Source organism: Maniola hyperantus, chromosome 21 (assembly GCF_902806685.2).
Source record: "Maniola hyperantus chromosome 21, iAphHyp1.2, whole genome shotgun sequence".
Taxonomy (NCBI): Eukaryota; Metazoa; Arthropoda; class Insecta; order Lepidoptera; family Nymphalidae; genus Maniola; species Maniola hyperantus.
In genome coordinates, this window is record NC_048556.1 from 6923434 (window position 1) to 6950389 (window position 26956).

The 26956-nt window shown below is 37.3% G+C and overlaps 1 protein-coding gene across 1 annotated transcript in view; it reads left to right on the forward strand.

Annotated features, from left to right (window-relative positions):
• Positions 1-26549, forward strand: part of LOC117992359 (PAX-interacting protein 1-like) — a 52088-nt gene extending 25539 nt beyond the window's left edge. The window contains exons 2-6 of the mRNA XM_069505646.1: positions 17030-17157; positions 22569-22621; positions 23253-23445; positions 24686-24943; positions 25314-26549. Coding sequence (XP_069361747.1) covers positions 17030-17157; positions 22569-22621; positions 23253-23445; positions 24686-24943; positions 25314-26339 — 1658 coding nt within the window. The 3' untranslated portion in view covers positions 26340-26549. The remainder of the gene's footprint in view (positions 1-17029; positions 17158-22568; positions 22622-23252; positions 23446-24685; positions 24944-25313) is intronic.
• Positions 26550-26956: the final 407 nt, after the last annotated feature.

The following is a 26956-nucleotide window of genomic DNA, read 5'->3' on the forward strand; positions in this document are numbered from 1 at the left end:
TGCATGCCTGAGAGTTCTCCATAATAATCTCAAAGGTTGGTAAAGTCTGCCAAAAGGCGTTGTAGACTATGGCCAAAACCCTTCTTTGTTTGTAAATTGTAAAAAAAATTGTAAATATATCTAAATTATATGTACGACTTTATTATGTACGGATAAATTATAATAAATTAATTAAGATTCTGTTAAGTATGTTTTAGAAAATATTAAAATTATTAAATGAATAAAATTACTAATTAGAATAAAAAACCGGCCAAGTGCCAGTCAGACTCGCGCACCGAGGGTTCCGTACCTACTACAGTCGTATTTTTTCGACATTTTGCACGATAAATCAAAAACTATTACCTATGTATAAAAATAAATAAAATCTGTTTTAAAATATACAGGTAAAGCCTTTTCATATGATTCCCCTCTCTGTATAGTAAGTAATCTTACATTGAAAGTTGAACACATTTTAATTTTCTTGTGACGGTTTTGGATTTTTTCATTTACGTGTGCTATAATACCTACCTACCTGCCAAATTTCATGACTCTTCTAGGTCAACGGGAAGTACCCTATAGGTTTCTTGACAGACACAACAGACAGACAGACAGACGGACGGACGGACGGACGGACGGACGGAAGGACGGACGGACGGACGGACGGATGGCCGGACGGACGGACAGACAGACCACGAAGTGATCCTAAGGGTTCCTTTTTACCTTTTGAGATACGGAACCCTAAAAAGGAACAGAAATAACGCTATCTTGGTCTATGATCTGAAATTGAATAAAAGTGATATAATTTTATTTTGAAATACATATTCAAAACTGCTGGTCTGCCTTTGAATAAATGACGCGGACGTAAGTACAAACTATAGTTACATAATAATTCGAGAACCGGTAGAGTAAAAGTCCTTTATACCTATTTATTATATATTGTCCATATTACTTTTAATTTCCTAATTCTCCAACTTTGGTCTTTTCGATAACGTAGACATTTACTATGATACTATGATTTTAATCATTTTTCAGCATAAAGGTGGTGGATTGATAAAGTTTGTCGAGCTTCGACCCTTTTATGTCGTACTTACATCAAAACCTTCAATTCAATTCAAATGTCTAAATATATAAAACTAGCTGATCCCCGCGGCTTCGCCCGCGTAGATTTAGGTTTTTAAAGATCCCGTATAGCCTATGTCATTCAGGAATAATGTTGCTTTCTACTGGTGAAAGAATTTTTAAAATCGGTTCAGTAGTTCCTAAGATTACCCCCTACAAACAAACTTAACGACATTACCTCTATATATAATAGTATGAAAAGGTGACTGACTGACTAACCGATCTATCAACGCACAGCTCAAACTACTGGACGGTTTGGGCTGAAATTTGGCATGCAGACAGCTACTGTGACGTACAGCTTCTATAGGGGTAAAATAGGGGTTTGAAATGGAAACGCCCATTCGTCAAAGGGTTTTTGGTCAAAGTGCATCCATCAATAAAATTAAAAGGCATCAAGAAACAAGCACTATTTTGGACATAGAACTCGGAGGAACTTTTATAAACCTTTTTGTTTATTTGTTTTCTCATTTAGAATTATTGCAATAACTACATTGTCAAGATTGTTTTTACGAGCGGAATTAGTTGAATGTCTTTTAATTACGCCGGAGTGTTAAGCACAAACTGTTACGAGCTATATTTTAGTCATTAAATAAGGTTTTTTTTAGTATTCATAACATTAATGGATGAATTTTGGCCAAGAATTGTGGTTTCTTTTTGTGTAGTCCACGCGGACGAAGTCGCGCGCATAAGCTAGTATAAAATAAGACAACGCTTACAATCACAACCTAAGTAAGTGAGTACGTAAGTGACACCACATTTAGGCATGCGGACAAAATTGAACAATTTCAGAGGTGTTATCGATTAGATCTATGGCAATACTACTCACACGCAAAAAAAGTCAATGTCAGTCATAGAACTTTTAATCCCCCAACTCTCGGACTAAGAGATAAAGTTTTTTTCTTTACAACGTAGACAATCGACAAATAGGATTATCGTAAATTTCACTCGAGCGAAGTCAGAGCAAGTTAGCTTACTCATGAAAAACAAAATGATTGAACACGATCTAAATTTAACGCCTATGCCTTATTAAATAGGTAATTGCTTATTGTATAGGTAATCAAAGTGCTAATTTGAAGTGCGTTAACTAGTGATTATACTTACATGATAGATGCCTTTCAATTCTAGAAGGATGGTTCTTGTAATCAGTTATGATGTCGTAAGCGTAATAACACTTGCTACTTAACGACTCAATTCAACGCTGACCAATGTTTGTTCAAAGTAGAGCAGTTTATTACCAGCTCGGGCAAAATTCTCGGATCAGCTGCGATCGTCCCTCGTGTTCTGTTCACAATAATTTGTGCTTGTAATCAGTTAAATGCCGTCGTAATGGTTAACGACTTTATTCAACGTTGTCCAATGATTGTTAAATCTAGAGCATTTTATAACCAACTCGGGCAAAATTCTCGAATCAGCTGCCATATAGTTCCTCGTGTTTCTGTTTACAATTGGTGCTTGTAAATTAGTTATGCTGTCGTAATAACGCTGATTAACGACTTCATTCAACGTCGTCCAATGTTTGTTCAAACTAGAGCAGTTTTGCCAACTCGGGCAAAATTCTCGGATCAGCTGCCATCGTTCCTCGTGTTTCTGTTCACAATGGTGTTTGTAATTAGTTATACTTATGCTGTTGTAATAACACTGATTAACAACTTCATTCAACACTGTCCATTGTTTGTTCAAAATAGAGCAGTTTATTACCAACTTGGGCAAAATTCTCGGATAATATCATCAATATTGTAAATGATGTGAGACATTGGATGAAGTCTAGTTCATCAGCTAGTTATTTTTTATAAGTGCTGTAGGTACGGTATCTACGGTCTACATTTTGTATATTACATCATAATATATGCAGTTTGGGATCGATCGTGGATAAACTTTGCGCGGTGATTTGATATGCATTAGCTTATCCAACTCACAAAGGCTCAAAGGCCAATATACCTACGTAACCACCGAGGAGTAAATGACTCCCTTCGGCGGTGTTCCCATCTATATTACAACATGGGGTTATTCAAGGGGCGGACCAACAAATTCCTGAAAGGCCAGCAGCGCATTGGCGGTTCCACTGGTGCTGCAAATGTTCATGGGCGGTGGTAATCACTAAACATCAGGTGACCCGCCTGCTCGTTTGTTCACACTAAAAAAACAGTAAATTTTATAATAACATCTCGTCTGCTGCTGAAGTTCTATCAAGTAGATTAGAAAAAAATAAATTAAATTATTTTTGAACTGAGTAAATTGTGGTAGATACCTACCACAATTTACTTAGTTCAAGATAAATGAAAACCTGATAGACATCAACCTGAGATTTCGCTAGTATAGGTTTCCTCTACAAACCTTTCGTGATTTTCGGAAAGTCAGGGCCAGAACACAGCGGTAACGAATTTAATGTAATTGGATAATCACTACATTAAACTTCAGGATACAAGAGTTAATCTAGCGAGGCTTTACTTTTTGTCCAATTACAAGAGAAAGGCTCTTGTAATTGAGGAAAAAAAAGCCCCTTAAATCGGTGGTGATCGGTAAGGTGCTGATCCTACTACACACACATAGAAAATATCTCTGGTAAGAGATCTATGCCCTTCCTGCCTATTGCCACTTCAGCTTTGCAACGCGTTGATCTATGTCGGTTACTCTAGTTCTTCTACGGATGTCCTCATTTTTGATTAAGTCTATAGTTTCCAAAGAATGAAGTTACCACGACTCCCAGACTGTCAGGCATCTGTTTATTAAAATATCAGTCAGTAGGTACATGACCAGATTAAATTCATGATCCTGCATATCCAATTTTTGAACCGAATCCAAGTATTTGAACAGTAGAATGCAGAACCTGGCAGAACTCTGAACTCAGACCTCCGGCAGTGGGTTCGAAGCCTAAGTCGTTGGGAAATAATAACCCCGATTGTCTAATCCCGGGTCGTCGGCTAAATCTCTTACTCAGAATTGGGATGCCCAAATCTTTATGGAATCTATTTTGCATGACGGACTGTAATTTGGTGATCGTCTTACAACGGATTATTAAAATTGAGATCAGAAGAATGAGAATCTCATATTGTAATAATAATGGTTCAACGTATTTCTTATTTAAAAAAATATTCTTTCTTTTTATGGAATCGTTTATTTTATTAAATCTAGGGCTCGTTAAAATAATTTATGATTTATATATTCATAATATTATCTTCAATGAAATTGTATCACGGTAGGTAGGTACTTAGATAAAAGTTTACGATCTCATGGGTCTCACTTTTTTTCATAAGGGTGAGCCATGATAGCCTGGTGGTTCCATCCGCCTCGTATTCGGGAGGTCGGAGGTTTGATGCCGAGCACGCACCGAAATGTGCGTTTTAAGCAATTCCAGTTATGTAGTAGGTACTAGATGATGCCCGCGACTTCATCCGCGTGGATTTAGGTTTTTTAATAATCCCATGAGAACTCTTTAATTTTCCGGGATAAAAAGTAGCCTTTGTCCTTCCCCGGGATGTAAGCTAACTCTGTACCAAATTTCATCAAAATCAGTCGAACTGTTGAGCCGTGAAAAGCTAGCAGACAGACAGACAGACAGACACACTTTCGCATTTATAATATTAGTATGGATTTCATCTCTCCCTGGGCTGGTTTCCGCACTTAAACATTTGTATGGATTCATACTTTGACGTAAGATTTTGCACACCTTTATTGCCTGTTATCCCCCAAAGCCACCATGATCCAAACTTCATAATCGCGGATCGTTCCGCTTTTATAAAATCGTTCGCTTTTAACGAACGAACTTTTAATGCTTTTTAATAAAATAACGAAAGTCTGGCACACACTGGCTATCTCTCTATAGGTAGGTATAGGAAGGTAACAAAGCACAAAATAATATGAGTGATATAATGACTAAGTAATAATATGTGGCTGCGTTTGTTAAACTAACCAGTTGTCATGTAAACGATATGCTCTGATAATCATGCTGGATATCGCATCGCGGATGGCTGATGAGCCGATTAGATCTAATTACACTAATTGATTTTGTAAACGAATTGATCTTTAGCGGATTACAACTTAAGATTGATAATTGGTTCTAATAAGTAAGAGTGGAAGAAAAAACCGGCCAAGCGTGAGTCGAACTGTGCACTGAGAGTTCCGTATCTTAGATTATGCGTGTACTTATTTTATTATCTCAAATGTAAATCTCTGCAAATGTAAATTTGTAATCGTAAAAAAAAATTACTAGGTGATGCCCGCGACTTAGTTCGCGTGAGTTTCGATTTTTAAAACTCCCGTGGGAAATCTTTGACTTTCCGGAATAAAAAGTAGCCTATTTGCTACTCCGGGATGCAAGCTATCTCTGTACCGAATTTCGTCAAAATCAGTTAAACGGATGGGCCGTGAAAAGCTAGCAGACTGACAGACAGACAGACTTTCGCATTTATAACGTTAGTATGGATGTTATATTATAACTACAATTTAAACTGTAGCTGTATTTTTATACTGCATTGACTTAGAAGCTTGATTTTTTTTACAGCTGTAAGGAACCGTAGACCGTACTTGATACCACTATAGTTCCTGAAATAAACGGTCTTGACTAACAGACAGACAGACGGACAACGAAGTGATCCTGTAACGAAAACCTAAAAATACAATATTTTTAACTAGCTCATAATAACATGTTTTGCGATAGATACCTAATAATGTTATTTTCTTGAGGTGAAGCCTTGCATGAAAATCCAATTTATTTAGTACTTAGACCTACATTTTATTCCTGAGAAGGATTCATCCATCACTGTAAGAGCCTAGCTATATTGAAATTACTTTAGAATCTAGGTTATATCATGCAAAGCGGTACAAGTAGGTACAACCAAGATACTCTAAGGTTTGATTTTGATTATATTCTCAAGATCACGTTTCGTTCAAGTTAGTTATAATATTATGAAGATTTCAATGAAATCCTTGAGGTGGATTACATTCTGAGAACTTTTGTACGTTAGATTCACTTAGATTGCCAAAACAAATGTTCTTGAGTATAGTAAGTATAGATCAGTAAAACTTTCACGCTTTCAAGTTTCGTGAACTAGTGGTTTGGATAGTATATTATGGTATAGTGTGTCGATATTAGGCAGTCTATCTCTTTTTTTACATAATAGGTAAGTATGCTTATCAGTTTTTATGTGTCTTGATGTTAGCCTGTAAATAATGTTATTAGTCATTAATCCATCATAGGCTTGATATTAGTTATCCCTTTACTTATTCAGTTAATTGGGTAAGTTTATTACCTTTTTTGGTTTTATTGGTCATATTTATGTTTGTACTCTGACAGTTGGTCAGAGGGAAAGAAAACTAAGTTAACTAAGTAGGTAACTATAGTAAAGTTGATACAGTTTAATCTAAATATTGAAATCTTGACTCACTCACTGACTGACTTATCAACGCCCAGCCCTTGCCTTGCCTTATAAAAGGGCCCTTCGACTTAGAAAGAAAGCTGGAATGCAAAGAAATTATCTTTATAATTTAGACATGGAATAAGGCCGGATTTTTTGAAATTCGCACGGGACTGGAGCAGTAAGTCTATACGGAAAACTAGACGACATCGAACCGAACGAAAAAGTCACTTTTCCGCAATCAATTTACTAAAAGTATACCGGAGTCCTAATTTTTCTCTTTTGTTTATTTCTCTGATGTTTTTCTTGAACGAAAATCTATTATAAGCAAATAGCAAGTCACCGACCCAATTCTGATATGAAACCCAAGGACGCGTACCGACATTTAGAATACAAACGATTGCTACTGGGTAAAAAATACCGACATCACTTCACTACTCTTTAAATTAAGTATAAATGCGAAAATTGGTTAGTTTGCCCTTCCATCATGCCGCAACGGCGCAACGGATGGACGTGGTTTTTTGCATGGTTATAGTTAAAGACCTGGAGATTGACATAGGGTACTTTTTATACCGGAAAATTAAAGAGTTCCCACGGGATTTAAAAAAAAACTAAATCCACGCGAACGAAGTCGCGGGGATCAGCTGCTATTACATAATATAATATTATGATAGATATTATTATAGACTGGTGTTTATATCTAGGTATTATGGTAGATTTTAAAAAAATCCGGCCAAGTGCAAGTGAGACTCGCGCACCGAGGGTTCCGTACTATAGTGGTATTTTTTTCGACATTTTGCATGATAAACCAAAAACTATTATGCAAAAAATAAATAAAAATCTGTTTCAGAATGCACAGGTAAAGCCATTTCATATGATACCCCACTTGGTATAGTTATTTTACTTTGAAAATAGAAAATACTAATAATTTGTTCATGCACACATTTTAAATTTTTGTTTGTGATGTAACCACAAATTCCCGGTTTTTGGATTTATTCCTTTACTTATGCTGTAAGACCTACCTATCTACCAGATTTCATGATCTAGGTCAACGGGAAGTAGGTACGTTTTCTCGACAGACACGACGGGCAGACGGACAGACAGACGATAGACAGACAGACAGACACCCAGATCGACAAGAGATCAGTGATCCTATAAGGGTTCCTTTTTTCCTTTTGAGGTACGGAAAAAATAAGTTAATTATGGCATAGAGCGTAACAATTTATATCTATTTATGACTCTTTTGCCCGCGACATTGTCCGTGTGATATAATTTAAAGCCTACTTGCACTATAGAATAATATCAGTCATACGGCACACCATGAAAGAATTTTCAGATCCCTACATACAAACTCAGAAACGGTTTTTTTAGTCCTAATAATCTCTATATTATATAAAAATGAATCGCTAAATGTGTTGCTGATCGCAAATCTCAAGAACAGCTGAACCTTCGCTGAGATTATTTTTTCATAATATTCCTTGAAGTACGAGGATGGTTCTTACGGAGAGAAAATTTTTAAAAAAAATCCTGAAAAAGAATCGACGGTTTGGCGGTACGAAGTTCGCCGGGGCAGCTAGTAATACAGTTTTTTTAGATATAACGATTCAAAAAAACGAGTTCCCAAATTTTTCATTTTGGAAGTCCATAACTTTTAAACGCGTGGTAGCACTTGTTTCTCATGAAGAGAGCGTGTAACTTATACTTCTGTAGACAGTTACTGAGAAATACAGCTTCAGTCGTACACGAAAAAAAAGTAACAATATGTGTCCATACATGGTATTTTTGAGCCAGTAGCGCCTCCTGCCGGGTTAATCCAACATAAGAACAGAGCGAAGATTGCTTTCCTAAGCGGTGCCAATATCCTAGATTGATGGATAGAAGCTGCGAACAACGAGTCACCGCTAACCGGATTTCTTATTACATTACACGAAATTAAGAGGAAGGCCAAACTTAATAAGATTGACCGCTTTTTATCTATTTATCTGTAACAAAGGATAGAAATATAAGAAATTCCGTTCTAGGTATTGGGGTTTAGTGAGTATATTCATCATCATCATGATCAACCCATCGCCGGCTCGCTACAGAGCACGAGTCTCCTCTCGGACTGAGAAGGATTTTGGCCATAGTCTACCACGCTGGCCAACTGCAGTTTGGCAGACTTCACACATCTTTGAGAACATTATGGAGAACTCTCAGGAATGCAGTTTTCCTCACGATGTTTTCCCTCGCCGATAAAGCAAGTGATAACAAGTGACACATAGCTCCTAAAAGTTAGAGGTGCGTGCCCGGGATCGAACTCCCGACCTCCGATTCGGAGGTGGACGTCCTAACCACTAGACTTTCACAGCTTTATACTATATATAGCTCAATTACCACTGACTCACTCACTGACTGACTCATTGACATAATTGTTCTCCTAGAAAGAGACAGAAAATGATATAATAATGTATGGGAGATATGTTCAGAAGTGGGATTCGAGTAGGGAAAAATTATGACATTTCAGAAAAACAAGATGGCGGCCGACCTGACTTTTGTAACTTTTTTGTTTTCCAACCGATTTTGTTACAACTTGCAACAATTGAAGATATTAGTAAACGATTTTTAGAAAAAGTAAAAAAAATTGGAAAAACAAGATGGCGGCCGAGAGTTTCAAAAAATTTCCTCCTGTAAAATTTTGTATGAAACTTTTTTTTTCAATCACGGTTTCATATAGAAGACAAAGATTACTTTAGGGCAACATATGGAGGGAGCTGATGATTGAGGATTTCGGAGACGGGTGAAGGGCACGCTTAGGGTATTGCAGATAGGTGGGAGGTGCTCGACCAAATGTCATTCGAAACCTCATCCAATTGCCAAAAATTTGAATTTTTTTTTAAAATTCCGAAAAAAAGATGGCCGCCATACAAATTTCATCCGCGTCCATCTCGGAGGGTATGAAAGATGGAAGAGTGGTTTGTTGGCAAGAGATGATCAGGATCCGAAGGTCTACTCGATGGATTAAAAAAAAATTCAAAATGGCGGATTTTTTTTTTTCATACAAAATTTTTTATTATTCAAAATGACGATTATAGACTAGTGGTGTCAAATACTGTTAAACTTACATAATATAATATCAATAATTGTTATTAAAATTTATTGATAAATAAACACGTTAAAAATATAACACTGACTAAAAAAAAAAAAAAAACTCGATACCTACCCCACTTGATTTCATCTTACTTTGAAAATTGAAAACACTACTTTCATGAACACATTTCAATTTATTTTTGGTGATGTAACCAAACGAGTCGCAGGGAGCCGCTGGATTCAGGCGCCGCAAGACCGTGACGTGTGGAGTGGAAGTCACTCCAAGAGACTTATGTCCAGCAGTGGACGTCTATCGGTTGATGATAATGATGATGATGATGATGATGACGTGACCAGAAATTACGGTTTTCAAATTTTCCCCCTTGCGTGTGCTATAAAACCTAGGTACCTACCTACCTGATAAATTCAAGATTCAAGGTCCATGGGAAGTACCCTGTAGGTTTCTTGACAGACAGACAGACAGACAGACGGACGCACAGACAGACGGACGGACGGACGCACAGACAGACGGACGGATGGACGCACAGACAGACGGACGGACGGACGCACAGACAGACGGACGGACGGACGCACAGACAGACAGACGGACGGACAGACAACGAAGTGAGCAAAATAAACTACACCATCAAATTACCCGAAAAAATAAACTAGCAAAAAGTCTATGAACGCGCACTATCGTTAATCGAACAGTATCGGTAATAAACAGAAATAACAAAAATTTCGACTATTGTATTATTTATGTATCAAATCAAAGCATCAACAAAAATAACAAAATTATTTAACTTATTTATTAACACTTCGTAGGTATTCGATGGGAACAACAAAATCATTTGATATGCTAAATTTATCATCATATCGATGTGGTGCTATTTAACATTAGTTGACTTGTTATTTTTAACCATATTCAATGCATCGGTATTTTTAGCGCATGACGTAATCGGTCGCAATCGGTAGGTATAATGTCGTCGCGCGCGCGTTTAGCACCGCGCGCCCCCTTCGAAATTTAATTTCCTGGAATCTTCGCGCTACCTACTTAAGCACCTACTGCAGCTACTTAGAACGTAGGTATAGGTCCTAACTCCTAACTATAATAATTTGTATTTTTTGATTTAATAATATTTTTTTATTTAAAATTGTTAAGTTTTAGTATCGCAGTTAATCAACAAACTTTAATATGTGTTAAATTAACAGGTTAATAAATAAATTGGTCACCTCTATTATAGACCTCGAGAGCTGCTTTAGCAGCTCGAGCAGCGAGCAAAATACTAGTTTTTATATATAACTTACTAGCTTACTAGAGATACCTAATATAAGTATGGTACTAAATAGATAATGCCAGTAACTTCGTTTGGATTTAAGTTTGAAAAATCCCGCGGGAACTCTTTGATTTTCCGGTATAAAAAGTAACTTTTGTCACTCTTTAAGTGTCTATTATCATCATCATCAACCTATGTACGGTCCACTACTGAGAACGGGTCTCCTTTCACAATGGGAAGGGTTACACGATAATCCAAACACACTTTCGCATTTCTAATGTACTTATAGTCTAAATATATAAAAGGAAAAGGTGACTGACTGACTGACTGATCTATCCACGCACAGCACAAACTACTGGACGGATCGAGCTGAAATTTGGCATGCAGATAGCTATTATGACGTAGGCATCGGCTAAGAAAGGATTTCTGAAAATTCAACCCCTAAGGGGTGAAATGGGGGTTTGAAATTTGTGGAGTCCACGCGGACGAAGTCGCGAGCATAAGCTAGTAGTAAGAAGTAGTGATTATAATCGTAATGCGGTCCACATTCTACGTGGATTGTGGAGGAACTTTCTAGTGCAGCGGTGTGGTATCGCCTTGGGGGCAAAGGTCCTGGGTACGAATTCCAGTTGGAGCAGTTTGGATACAGATCTTTTCTAGTTTGTTTAATCTTAATGCCGGATGACATCAACATTTTTGGACTTGTTCAAACTGATTAGATACTGTTTCTCATCGCGTAGAAATTGAAAGTATCTACGAAACTTTATTAATCGTAGCTACAAGTCAGTGTAAAGTAGGTATATTTCATCATCATCATCATCATCATAAACCGATAGACGTCCACTGCTGCACATAGGTCTCTTGTAGGGACTTCCACACGCCACTCTCCGCGGCTCCTTGCGACTCGTCTGATATTGTCCGTCCACCTAGTGTATATTTAGTATATATAGGTATATTAAGTAATTTAATATTGACATAATGACAATCTCCCTGTCGCAGTGGTAAGCGTGGTCTTGTTAGTTGGAGGTCCCGGGTTCGATTCCCGGCAGGGGTTTGGAATTTTATAATTCCTGATCTGGTCTGGTGGGAGGCTTCGGCCGTGGCTAGTTACGACCCTACCGGCAAAGCCGTGCCGCCACGCGATTTAGCTTTCCGTTACTAATAATCCGGTAATCTTAGATTGCATCACCTATTACCACCAGGTGAGATTGCAGTCAAGGGCTTACTTATCTCGTATCTTAATTTAAAAAAAAATTGCTTAAAAGTATAACACACATCCACAGACTGTATTGGAGAATAGTTACATAAAACGTAGTTAATGTAGTGTTCACAGCAAAGCAAACTCAATTAATTTATTTACTTTGAAATAGCTGATTTTATTTTCATTACATGAATGACCTTATGACCTAATAAATGAACATGAATTTGATTTGTTATCAAAATGATGCTGCGCCTCTGCTCTAGGAGAGGTAGGTGTGCGTTGCGTTACGAAACCATAACATATATTTCATACTTCATCAAATAAAATTAATGTACAGTGAAATCAGTGTATGAAACTTCCAGTTCATCCAGTACGAATCTCAAGAGTCGTGACTCGTGATTGCATCTCATCTCAACTGGTCTCATTACTCAGTCATCTTAGTGAAATAACTCGACCTTCAAAACAGACACAGTTTACTAAATAAACTCACGTGACTAAGTCGATAATTGCCTATAGTAATACAATGATAGTCGATTTTTACACCACACGATAACATCGCAGTTAAAAACCTCACGACAGTAACACAGTCATGTATTTTCGCGACGACATAGCAAAAAAGCGTGGACAAGTGCAAGTTATTCTTGCAAAATTAGTGTTCCAAAATAAAGGTAGGTACCAAAATCTAAAACTCTTATAAACATAATTGTTTCTTTCTTTATCAAAATAATTCATACGTCCAAGTAGCTTTATGATTGTCTTGATCGTTATAGCATGTGAGTTAGTAGATTTTCTATGATAGAATTTTAATCCAGAATTTTGGATTTTTCAAAAGTGGTTTTCAGTTGTTAAAGGGGGCACGTGACTCGCGTGAATAATAAAACTAAGAAAAACGCACGTTTTGGTAAAGGGTAAATAGTAAGAACCTAAAAAAAGTTATTTTAAAATACTTACCCATTGAAAGTAAAACGTTACTAAATTAATTCATAACGACATCCCATTTTATTGGTCGTATAGTCTAAAAACGTTCATTGGTTTAGGAAGTTTACTTTTACTGGATAGGAACGCGATGTCGCACGCAACACTTTCTACCTGGTGTGTGGTCACGGCACAACAGTTTTATCCATGGATTCTCTATTTTATCTGAAGAATTTGTAACACACCTACTTATATACCACTAGCGACCCGCCCCGGCTTCACACGGGTAGCTTATTACAATTTTCGTGGGAACTCTAATTTTTTTGAAAGTAAAATATAGCCTATGCCACTCAGAAATGATGTGGCTTTCTATTGGTGAAAGAATTTTCAAAATCAGTTCAGTAGTTCCAGAGATTACCTCCTACAAGCAAACTTACAAACTTTACCTCTTTATAATATTAGATTTTTGCATCATTTAAACAAATGTAATTTAATCAAAACTCGCACACGAATGGTTCCGTACAAGATATAATTCTATGTTCTTTTTAATTATTTTTTAATTTGCATGGCGGCCATTTTTTTTTTTTGTTATTTTGTTATATAACACAGCGGAAATAGAAATAGATTCTGAAAACTTCAATTACGGTTCGTCCGGCTGTCTGTCTGTCAGTGGGCTGTATTTCATATACAGCCCACTGACAGACAGACAGCCGGACGAACAGCGGAGACTTAGCAGTAACGTCCCGTTGCTTGGCAGCCTTTGGGTACGGAACCCTGGGCGTTGTCTGACATAAAATCAACGAATAAAATAAACAAAATTAACATCTGCTAAACAACGACGACGATGACCGACGACCTCCCTGGCGTAGTGGAAAGCACTGTGGTCTTATTAGTGGGAGGTCCCGAGTTCGATTCCTGGAATTTTATAATTTCTAAATTTCTGGTCTGGTCTACCTACCGGCAAAGCCGTGCAGCCAAGCGATTTAGCGTTCCGGTACGATGCCGTGTAGAAACCAAATGGGCATGGGTTTAACAAAAACTACCATACCTCTTCAAGGTTAGCCCGCTTCCATCTTAGACGGCATCATCACATACATTATTAGGTGAGATGGCAGTCAAGGGCTTACTTGTATCTGAATAAATAAACAAAAATGTGGTATGGGTGTGGTATGGGGCTGACTATTACGAACTACTTAGCTATGCTTCTACATTAGGTACAAGGACTACCTAAAATAGTACCTACGATTAGGTTTTTGGAACGACCAGCACTTCTGATTAGTTATAGCGGAGGAATCCAATTAAAATTTGCCGCTACGCAGTAAAATATTTTGCAATCTACTTGTCTAATATTTTTCAATCGTCAAATAAACTTTAACCGACCAATAAAACTCCGTAGCCGTAGCCATACTCAGAGTCCCTTAGTCGGTACTTAAGTTTAGTTAAAACGAGACAGAGCTATATCTCTCACATAAATCTGTCTCGTTTTAACTCAATCTTAAATAACGATTTGCGACTCTGAGTACGGCTGTAACACTGACTGACAGATAACTCACTCTACAAAATGTATCCAGCAGCTGGCGCATAAAGAGATGGATGGATGAAGCTACTAAAAAACGATCATAAACTGAACTGCAATCTCATCAAAAGAAAATATAAAAGCAATTGTTTGGCGCGATGAGATTCAAAGGCGGGCGAATAGAGTTTACTGATTGCGCGAACGGAAAGTAATCCTATTATGCAGTCATAACTGTGTTGAGTGTCCCTGACCACTTTTAATGCACTTTACTTGCAACCTTTGACTTTATACTCCTAGTGCAATCGTGAAGCTTAGATGGGTACCTATTGTAAATGACATTTTAAATCATTATTATTATTTTGTTACACGACTGTCCAAAAAAGGGAGCGTAATGTTTTCAGGGTTAATGTATGTATGTAGGTATGTATGTAACAGTTCCGATTTTTCAATTGCCACTTGCCAGAAAGCTTAATTGGCGAAAAAATCCTCCCCTAACAAATCCTTAATGTACTTACGTACTCCCCCTTAATGTACTTCACTTATTACCTAATTACTAGCTTATGCCCGCGACTTTTCCGCATGGACTGCACAAATTTCAAACCCCTGTTTTACTTCTTAGGGGTTGAATTTTCAAAAATCCCTTATTAACGAATCTCTACGTTATATCAGAACTATATTTGCAAGCCACTTCAGCCCGATCCGTCCAGTAGTTTGAGCTGTGCGTTGATTAGATCAGTCAGTCACCTTTTCCTTTTATACATTTAGAAGCCTTAACAAATCAATTGATTTTAGTCCGTTGTAAAATAAATAAATGGAAAGGCGTTAGTTAGTAAAAGCTTCTAAGCTAAGAGTGGCGATCGCCTGAGTAAAACAACATAGCCTTGGTCTCAGGAAACACATCATTAGCATTCTACGCAGCACTCCTAACTCTATTAAGCAGCTGTCCAATCCCTTTTAAGAGCAGATAGTGTTTGGCTCTCATTTCCAAAGGTCATCCGAATAATCACAGCTAGTTTGGGAAAATGGAAACTAGTTTAAACTAAATTGCCGTTTGGATTAGAATCATTTTGTAGATACAGATGGTTTTACTTTGAAAACGATCTCACCTCATGTGTACCTACTCATGATTCAGTTTAAAGCCGTGTCTTTACTAGGGTATCGATCTGTAATAAAACGTGTCGATTTATTAAATGTAGGGATAATGTGAGATGCAAGAACACAAGAGTGCGTCTCGCAGGTATAGTCCGCGACAGATTGAGATAGCAATCGGGGTATGAGACGGGGAACGCACCCACACGTCACCCGTGCTCGCCCGCACCGGGTTAGCGATCCCGATTGACATCCCGACCTGTTGCGTACTTACTTATACGTAGGGGAAAAATTATTATGGCGCCGTGCTGCTCAGAGCTTTAGTTTTAAGTTTGCGTAGCTAGTTATCACCATTAAATCAGTTATCTTATACATTCAACAATAAGGTAATCAAAGTGTCAACAATGGTAAGTACCTATTTCGAAAAATGGCTTTGACTTCGATACCCATAAGAAGGAACTGGTGTAACTTATTAGCTGCCAATAAGTTTCAATCCATCTACGAATATACTTGTACAGCTACACTATGGCTAATTTTGTTGTACATAATTACACTTTTAAATATATTGCTATCTCTTTAATAATGTTCCCTACGGAAAAAGATAGCACTAGATTTATATAGAACTGTTAATTTAGTTTAGTTTAGCGAATATGTTCAATAGAATTAGCGACGTAATACTTACATTACACGACCACCCATAAAATACACTAAATAACATTAGCCTGTAGCCTCATATAAAATGCATGTACCTAAGCGGCAAAGGATTAGGTTTCACAGTCTATATAAAAGGTCTAAGGTCGCTTCTTCAACAGGTTTACTGAACTTTAAACCTTTGATGTGTGTCAATAGAAAATAAACTGATGATATTACTTAAGCACTCAAAGTTTATTTGTAATCTAAGCGAAAAATCAATCATGCTATTTACTTAAACCTGAGTAAATCTCGAAAAACAATATATTGAATCAGCTATACCTATACTGATCTATATACAATATATTATATTGAATAATATAATATAGTGTACCTAATTGTCAAATTAGGTATCACTTCCCAAATCACTACCCATAATATAAATGCGAAAGTGTGTTTGTTTGTTGGTTTGTTGATCAAAGAGTTCCCACGGGATTTTTAAAAACCTAAATCCACGCGTATGAAGTCGCGGGCATCAGCAAGTAATGAATAATTGCTTTAGGACTTGGAAACAAAATGTTTCAAGTGTTGAATATAATTCATTACTTAATCCTGATGGTCAAGCGAGTCTAAGTGGATTTAGTTTCGGAATATTTCTAAAGAATTTCAGGTTTGTAAGCTCTGTTTTCTTGGTAACAATATTCGTATTTTCTCAAAAATAGTAAACTTTCCATCTATATCTTTATTATTTCGGCAATTCTGTGAATTGTCTACGTAGAATTATTTATTGTAGGAAAGCGCAAATATTATTACAGGCAAAGAATATCTATCAAAACAAGTGCCTAAAGAAAGAGGAATAATAAAATGTTTTATTTTATTACAGCTCTCGCCCTCTGCGCTCGCTCCGAAGACGCAAACAAGACCAGCCAGCCCGCGGAAACTCAAAATAAAGACAAAAGACAGACCGAGGAAGGCACTCAACAGCTTGTTTATAGAACAGCAAGAAAACAGGTACCTAAACACATAATAATCTAAATATATAAAAGGAAAAGGTGACTGACTGACTGACTGACTGACTGACTGACTGACTGACTGACTGACTGACTGACTGATCTATCAACGCACAGCTCAAACTACTGGACGGATCGGGCTGAAATTTTGCATGCAGATAGCTATTATGACGTAGGCATCCGCTAAGAAAGGATTTTTGAAAATTCAACTCCTAAGGGGGTTAAATAGGGGTTTGAAATTTGTAGTCCACGCGGACGAAGTCGCGAGCACAAGCTAGTATACTTATAAGTCAATGACCTAAACAACATTAATTACATCAGTACGTGTAACTCATTTTTCGCAAATAGGCTCTCTTAGCAAAGCCTATTCGCGAGATCGGTCGAGATCGGATTACCTGATATCTGCCAAAGCCATAATGATCCAAACTTCATAGTCGTTGGTCGTTCCTACCTGAGTGGTGAAAAAACGCATATATAAACTTTCAGCTTTTATAAAATAACGAAGGCCTGGCTCTCACAGCTTTTTATCTATAATAATAATTTTAAATACCTCATTTGCATCAAAAGACTATTAGCTAAATGCTTGTGTTCTTCAACATGCAATTAGCTTATCAGTGAGAGGAATCGGTGTAGATTTAATTTTAACTAGCATATTGTATATATAGTAAACTAGCTGATCCGCCGAGATCCGAGAGTTTAAAAAATCGAGGTGGGGGTTCAATTTCCAAAAATCCTGAAATCCATATTTCTTCATCTGTTACCGAAAACCCAAATACCAATTTTCATGCAAATAACTTAAATAATAACGGACTTTCATACAAACTTTCATCCCCTATTTAACCCCCTTGGTAGTAGAATTTCCAAAAATCGTGAAATACGTATTTTTGTATTTTAACCGAAAGCTTAAATACCAATTTTCATCAATGTAATTTCAAAAATGTCGGACTTTCATACAAACTTCCATCCCCCATTTAACCAACGTAGGGGTAGAATTTCAAAAAATTCTTTCTTAGTGGATACCTACTCTTTACAAAGAACACGCCCTCAAAATATCATGTCTCTAGGACCAGCGGCTTAGGTTGTGCGTTGATATATATGTCAGTCAGTCAGTCAGTGAGTCAGGACTTTGAATTTTATATATATAGATGAGCGAGACTAGGCCGTTATTTGCAGTTAATTTCGAGTGAAGTTGCTTAATTTATGTAAGTACATAGTAGGTAGGTATATTTTTATGGAAATGTCTTTTTCGTTGAATTACGTAAGTGTAGGTAACTCATTATGATTTATTATCACTATCCCAACCCATCACTGGCACTATTCTGATCACGGATCTAAAACCTGATCAAATCTGACGGTAAATCGCTCGCATTGTGTTAGATATCTACTTATGACCGTGTATATTTATTGTGTATAGGCTATGATAGCCTAGTGGTTAGGACGTCCGCCTTCTAATCGGAGGCCGGGGGTTCGATCCCAGGCACGCACCTCTAACTTTTCGGAGTTATGTGCGGTTTAAATAATTAAATATGCTTGCTATGCACTTTCTTTAACGGTGACGGAAAACATCGTGAGGAAACCTGCATGCCTGAGAGCTCTCCATAATGTTCTCAAAGATGTGTGAAGCCTACCAATCCGCACTTGGCCAGCGTGGTAGACTATGGCCAAAAGCTTTTTCATTCTGAGAGGAAACCTGTGCTCTGTAGTGAGCCGGCGCGGCGATGGGTTGATCATGATATTGATGATCTTTACTGTGTGGGATGAATTATTGTTTACATATTATAGGTAGGTAGTAGGTACGTATCATCATTATAATGCATCGCCGTACTAAGCACAGGTCTCGTATCTCTAAATGAGTAGGGTTTAGGCCACAGTCCACCACGCTGGTCCAGTGCCGATTGGCAAAATTCACATACCTTTAAGAATATTATAGAAAATTGTCAAGCATGCAGGTTTCCCCGCGATGTTTTCCTTTACCTTTAAAGCAAGTGATATTTTATTTGCTTAAAAAGCACATAGGTACCTAACTTCTAAAGTAGGTACCTCTGGACCTCTGGAATAGGAGGCCTAACCTAACTAGGCTACCAGTTATCACCATGTACTTAAATATTTACCGTACAGTAGGTAAGCCGATAGAACAAAGCTGTAAGCTACGGGTCGCCAGTATTACATAAACATTTCGTTACGAACGAGTTACTGTACTGTTATCGAGAGAAAACCAGTGAGGGCCAGACCTTCGTTATTTTATAAAAGCTGAATGTTTCTCTGCGTATAGTTCCCAAAGCTGGAAGGAATGATCAGCAACTATGAAGTTTGGATCATCGTGGCTTTGGCAGACAATAGGTAACAAAGGTGTATACAATCTTTCGTCAAAGTATAAAGTGTAATTTATATATTTTAAAGGAAAAGGTGACTGACTGACTGACTGATCTATCGACGCACAGCTCAAACTACTGGATGTTTTGGGCTGAAATTTGGCATGCAGATAGCAAATATGACAAACATCCGCTAAAAAAAGATTTTTGAAAATTCAACCCCTAAGGGGATGAAATGGGGGTTTGAAATTTGTGTGGTTCACGCGGACGAAGTCGCAAACATAAGCTAGTTTTTTATATTTTCTTCTATTACTTACTTCTAATACTATTCCGAAGAAAATAAAAAAACACTATCCATTCATGATTTTGTACAACCTATTATCTGCCAAAGCCACGATGATCCAAACTTCATAGTGACTGATTGTTGGGGACAATGCGCGGAGAAACTTTCAGCTATTATAAAATAACGAAGGTCTGGCCCTCGCGGGCTCTTAGTCTATTACCTATTTTCAGCCCGTTACCTCCTTAGTATAGTCACAGGTATAGTGAGTCGCAAATGTTGTCGCCGAGTATTTTGTCCTATCCCTTTCACTGTGGCCTAGATTGCAACACCGTTCCTTTGACCGTACAACGCTAACGATCGGATATTTTGCTGTACGTAGCCTACCTCGGCACTTAAATGTAAGCACCTCACGAATATCACGAGGATCTTAGTCCGACTTTTATATTATTTTGCTACTTAGGTGATACCCACGAATTCATTTTTTTTTTTTTTTTTTTTGTTTTCATTCGCGTGGATATTGGTTTTTAAATTTTAAAAGCCCCGTGGGAACTTTTTGATTTTCCGGGATAAAAAGCACCTACCTAGCCAAATCAATCAACCAAAATTCAGCCAAATCTGTCCAGTAGTTTTTGCGTGAAAGATTAACAAACATACACACACACACAAAACCTCATATAGGTATGAGTGACAGAGATAGCACTCTACAAAGCCGAAATGTCATTCTAAAGGCCGATGTACATTATATTATTAGTCTCGTACGGCGCGAAGAGTGAGCGCTGTATTTGACTCGTTCTATAATCTGTGCAGTCAGCATTATCTAGTTATTAGCCAATAGGCTAATAACTAGATACCTAATAAGGTATCTACTTGAACCGACAATTGCTAGTTAAGAGTTTGAGCAATTAAAGATTTGAGGCCAACGTCCAAATGGTTTTGAATTCCTCGACAAACAATGACTTTCACTATAGAATGACACTCTCCATATAATAACAGAAGAAAGCATGTAACAAATAACTGGTATTAACCATATGAATTAAAGAAAATTGGGCATACGTATGTCTTACATCTAAATATATAAAACGAAAAGGTGCCTGACTGACTGATCTATCAAGGCACATCTCAAACTACTGGACGGATCGAGCTGAAATTTGGCATGCCGATAGCTATTATGACGTAGACATCCGCTAAGAAAGGATTTTTGAAAATTCAACTCCCAAGGGAGTAAAATAGGGGGTCGTTTGTGTAGTCCACGCGGACGAAGTCGCGGGCATAAGCTAGTAGAAATAAATTAGATAATAGAAATAGTCCCTATCTACAGTTCTTTAATATGAAAACAGGGTGTGGCCGAATTTTACCTACTCACACGTATATTATATCACTACCCATAATATTATTATAAATGCAAAAGTGTGTTTGCTTGTTGGTTTGTCGAACCAAACGGCCTTGAAAAGGTAACAGATGGATAAACAGATAGTCAGACACATTTTCGCATTTACTATAGTATGGATTATAATGGTGAGAAATTAATCTGAGATAACTAGATAAGTTTCTAGTTAGCAACCCTTAGTTATTGGGGTCGATACCTGTTTTACTTCCAGAAATGATAATCTAACTTAGGTCCCAATAGTATATTGTGAATTGGAGCATAAGAAGAGCTGATTGCAAACAGACAAATTGCCTTTGATAAATAAAATGATAGCTTTGTTCGAATCGCAACGGAAACGCTAAGGAACGCCCCTATTTCCAAATATCTACGTTATTTTTCCTTCCTTTCACCAGTGTGCATGTAATACATAATTACAGTGTTGTGACACGTACTCGTTAATTTGTTACTGCGACAATTCTGGCACAATTGACGGAAATTTTGTAAAGCATTCACAGATTATGTGATTTCTTGGTCATTTACCTACTAGCAGATTGATGTCTTTAAGATGCTAATTAGGTAGACTTACACAAAACTTACACAAGATTTGGAAATTAAAAACAGTCACTGTTCTTCTGAGTAAAAAAAAACCAGATAGACTACTCATAATTTTCTCTCGAATCTGTATAAAATATTTTTTGAAGTAGGCCTAGAGACGAATTTGGACCCAGGGCTTTTCATACTTGAGTCGTAGGTTTTGTGCACGGTTTCGTTAATTTTACGTACTTATTTCGATTAACTATTCTTACGTTTTCTAGCTAGTTGACCGATTTTTATGAAAGTTCAAGCTTTTTCTTCAAGTATATATTTTATTTAAAAACCTTACCAGGCAGGTACAGAAAAAGCACACTTAAGTATAAAAGTCTAAAATTTATTAATATATTTATAATCTCTAAGCCCAATCAGATTGACAAACCAAATGTACCTATATTATTAAATTAAATAAAATACTATATTACCTAAGGGATCTCCATAAGTTCTCAAAGGTCTGAAGTCTGCCAATCCGCACTTGACCAGAGTGGTGGACTATGGCCAAATCCTTCTCATTCTAAGAGAGACCCGTGCTCAGCTCGCTATGAGCTGGCGATGGGTTGTTGATGGCGATGATGATACTAAATTAAAGCAAAGAATAATCAGTAACCTTATTATAAATGCGAAAGTGTGTTTGTTTGTTGGTTTGTCCTTCAATCACGTCGCAACGGTGCGACGGATTGACGTGATTTTTTGCATGGGTATAGATAAAGACCTGGAGAGTGTCATAGGCTACTTTTTATACCGAAAAATCAAAGAGTTCCCACAGGATTTTTTAAAAACCTAATTCCACGCGGACCAAGTCGCGGGCATCAGCTAGTCATTTCAAAAATAGGTATTAATTTACTATTGTCTTATTTCAGGACCAAGTGGCGCCAGTTGAAGAAAACCACCAAGAAGATGATAAAGGACAAAGGTATAAAAATCCAAATTTAAAACAACTAGTCTCACAAGTATACGACTACAGTACGCGGCAAAAAAAATTTAGGTACATCGGCCTTTAGAATGACTTTTAGGAAATACATAAAAATCAGGACAAGAAATTACTCTAGCTCAATTACACAATATTAGACTACCACGTAAGTCCGTGTTATAATGAAAAGGAATTTGTGTGGGAAACATCAATTAATTTCACTCATGAAATAAGCGAACCTTTCTCTACCAACCGAACCGAAACCGAATAGCGTGATATGTACTCTACTAACTACTTGGAACTAAGTACATGATTAATTTTCCGTTGTATTAAGAAATATGTTTCCTTACAAAAGTGATTCATGTTGAACGATAAAGCACCTGTGATCCGTACTTAATTGATGGCATAATACTGGTTATTTTCAAGTTAATTAATTTAATAATCATCATCATCATCATCATTATCATATCATTCATATACCAGAATTGTCCAGACGTCATTATCAACCAATAGACCAGACGTCTATTGGTTGATAATGACGTCTGGACAATTCTGGTCTTCCTGTAGTAACTTTTAAATTGTATGTGCTGTTGTCATAAACTCACTCCAGTATTGTTTTTTTTTCTATTTTCAGAGGTGGATCTGAAGAGTACCGACCTGGCCAGGTGTACTCCCTCAACGTGCAAGAGCTGTTAGAACTGCAGCCAGAAAGAAAAGCCCCTCTTGGAAGCAGCCAGCAGTTGCAGCAACTATACACCAATCCTCAGCAGGAGCACAGGCAGAATCTGCAACAGTTTTACTATTTGGAGCCGCAATTGAGTCGACAGGTAATAAGTCACTTAAAGTATAGAAAAAAATATATCAACCCAAGATACAAGAATATCCCACTCAAGTCTATTTATGGAATAATTTTATTGTATGGTGACTATGTAAACGAAAACTTATTATCCCTGTTGACATTTCAACTACGAAAGAACCTACGAAGGTTTTCGTAATTGAAAAGTTATATCACCTTTCTTTATTTGAATAAATCTACACCCTCACGTCACCCGCGCTATCCCGCACCGGGACCTGTGTGGGTATGCGCGGCGTCGCCACCGCAATTGGGTATTTTCCTACTTTTGAATTTGATAAATATTATTACTTTATTATAAACTAGGATAAAAATAATGACGTACACTGAAAAAAATATTAAAATCCAACAAAGATTTACAAAGTTACAGGCATTTTAATTTTGGAGTGGGAGGGTCTTCTATCCCTTTCTCGCAAAACGAAAATTTGTATGAAACCACACGAAGCTACTATGGAATTAGTAGGTGTGACGTCAAACTGCTGTATCGCTATCTCTGTCTAATCAGAAATATTTAAATGCTTATAACTTTTTTGTTATTTGAGCCATTTAATTAGTGTTATCAGTTTACGTCATTATTTTTATTCTAGTTTATAATAAAGTAATAAAAAAATTGGAGTCAAATACCCAATTGTCATCTCAACCTGTCGCGTACACATAATTATATCTAATATCTACTCAGACCTGGGCGCGTTTGGAACCCTCGTAGCTTTAGTTTTAAGTTTGCGTAATAATTATCACCACTATATCTTACAAATCTAACACCATACCAGACAATCAATACGAGTAATTTATTACCTATTTTGAATAAATCATTTGACTTTGACTTTGACTTTGACATATTATATGATTGCTTCGTTACACAGAGTGAAGCTGTAAAGGTCTATTTAGGACCACCCAAAGTTGGTCACCTGTTCGTATTTACCACCGTAGCGCCTAAACTACTAAGCCGATTTTGATGAATGAGATGTCAATCGATTCGTTTTTATGGTCTGGGTGACAACTGCTACTTATTTTCATATGAACAAAATCAATATGACGAATGTTACATCCAAAAACGTGGGGATCTCTGATTTTTTTGTTAGTTGGTACCTATCGAGTGAATGTTCAGAAAATTCAATATACTAAGCGACAGAAAAATAATACTTTTACCTACTTCTATTTAGCGTATGTTAAGAGTCGGGTTTTAATTTTGAACTTTATCTCGTCTATTGCAGTTTGCTCTTCAACCATCATCACACACTGTGATCGCACGTCCACATTACTCGTCCAACGGTGGGGAAGCATCAGTTGGAGCTGCTCTCTCAGTCAGTGACACCGCGAGTTCGTCTGAATCCTTGGACCAGGAACTCCTTGCTCTTCTCAGACAGCAAATAAGACAAGAAGACACCCGCCCTCAGACTTTCACGCAGACCCAACAAACACCTCAATTGCAGCAACAAACAGCACAAACGGTTGCAAGTCAATATCAGCCGGTATGTTTCATTTTTACGTTTCCATAGTAAAACAAAAAACCCTTATAGTTTAATTCAGCTTGGACTGACTGACAGATGGTCGGACATAAAGATGCATGACAGACAGACTACTAAAGTTTTTAGCAAGGCTACGGGAACCTTCTTTATGCCAGCGTGTTCTTAATCTTCTGAATGCAAAAATTCAAGTTGTTGTAAACTAAAACCATGAACATATTATGTTTAGTTTTTACTTTTTACATCTATCGGCACTTCAGGCACTTTTAAAATTAGCAGGTCAGTGACGCGACCTTAAAGTTTTCAGCCATCCAAAAATCACCCAATATGCGTAAAGAAGTTTTCACTTCAAAAAAACTTTTTTTTCATGTTACAGGTGGACGTTACATACATTTCAAAACCAATAAAGAAACCATTGAAACTCCGCTCTAAAGTCCAAACCGCTTCAACACCGACATCAGCTCCTCAACAATACTTGATAGAGACTACTAACGTACAACAGCAGCAACATCAATTCCGACCGATCCCTCAAAGCCAGAGAGTCCCGCAGACTTTGCGCTACGTCCCAATCCAATCAGCTCAAGCAGCAGTTCAGCAACCTTTATACGAAAGACCAGAATCTCAAGGTCTCAAAGTTGTCCCTGCACCGCAATTGCAACAGCTGAACCCTCAGTACAGCAACTACAGAATTCAATATCAGCAAGAAGCGGCACCGAAACAATACCGAATTATCGACACTCCAAGAGCACAATCAGTGAGACAGGAACAATCCCGTGTTCTATCCAACGAAAGACCAGTCACATATCTAAAGCGATTCCAAGAGCCTGAAAAGCTACGAGTAGTCCCAACTGAACAAAGCGTTCACGAAGGATTATCTTCAGTCCAAAGACCTGTTCAAATCTCTGACTACTACTTACGTCCCGTATACAGATCAAATGAGCAACGAGCTCGATATGACTTACCATCTGCAACACTTAGACCAGTGGAGCAAGCAAGAAGCTTTGACACAGTAAAAACTCCGCTCTCTTCTATTTACGTTAGCAAAAATATACCCAAAAAGGTTGCAAGACCTGTTGTGAGATATGAACAGGTTCCTAAGATAGAGCAACCTTATAGAATAGAACAAGCAAGCACAGATCAAGTAAATGTTGAACAGCACACCCAAAATATTGCGGAACAAAGATCACATTTGCCTCCTCCTAGAAATAGCAAGGCGTATACTCCCGAGGAATTCGCAGCCTTGGTAGCTGCTGGATATTCTGTGACACCTATACCTGTAAATCAAGAAGGTACACAAGTGGCCCAATCCAGGTCTTCATCAGAACCCATTACAGTTCAACAGCGCAGGCTTTACAGCAGACGCCACCAGTATCTGCCTCTGAGAGGAGATGACGCACCATGAATAACAGAACAATGATATTATGTACATAGTGCTGGCCGCGGATATGATACACCTGTAAGTTTTACTCACGTAAGTAGGTTACATGATTAACTTACGACTTTACTACATAAGTAAATTTGTTGTAAAATAATTACGTAAGCTATTTACGTAAGTACGTAAAACTTACAGGTGTAATCGCAGCCTTAGGTTAACTTTACAGAGATTAAAATAGATGATACAAAATAATAACCAACTTGTTTTATTTGGAACTATGAAAAATAAAATTATTCGACCGCCATATTTAATTTAGGATAATGTCGTACGACACAAAAGATTCTTTTGATGGACAGTCGAATTTCTGACTATTATTAATCTGGGTTCTAGATATAATAAATCATGTTGGATATATTTACTATGCTACGAGGATTCAGTAGATTACTTCACTGTACAAGCGATGACATAAATCAAAGAAATAAATTGAACATTGGACACATGTCGTCCTACAAAATATCTACACATGGACAAGCGAAGGAAAAATTTATACCAAGGTTCACCCTACGAAGGTTATCGGATAATTTCTTCGGTATAAAAAGTTATGCTGAGTGGACCGATAATTGAAGTAGACGTGTAAAAACGTC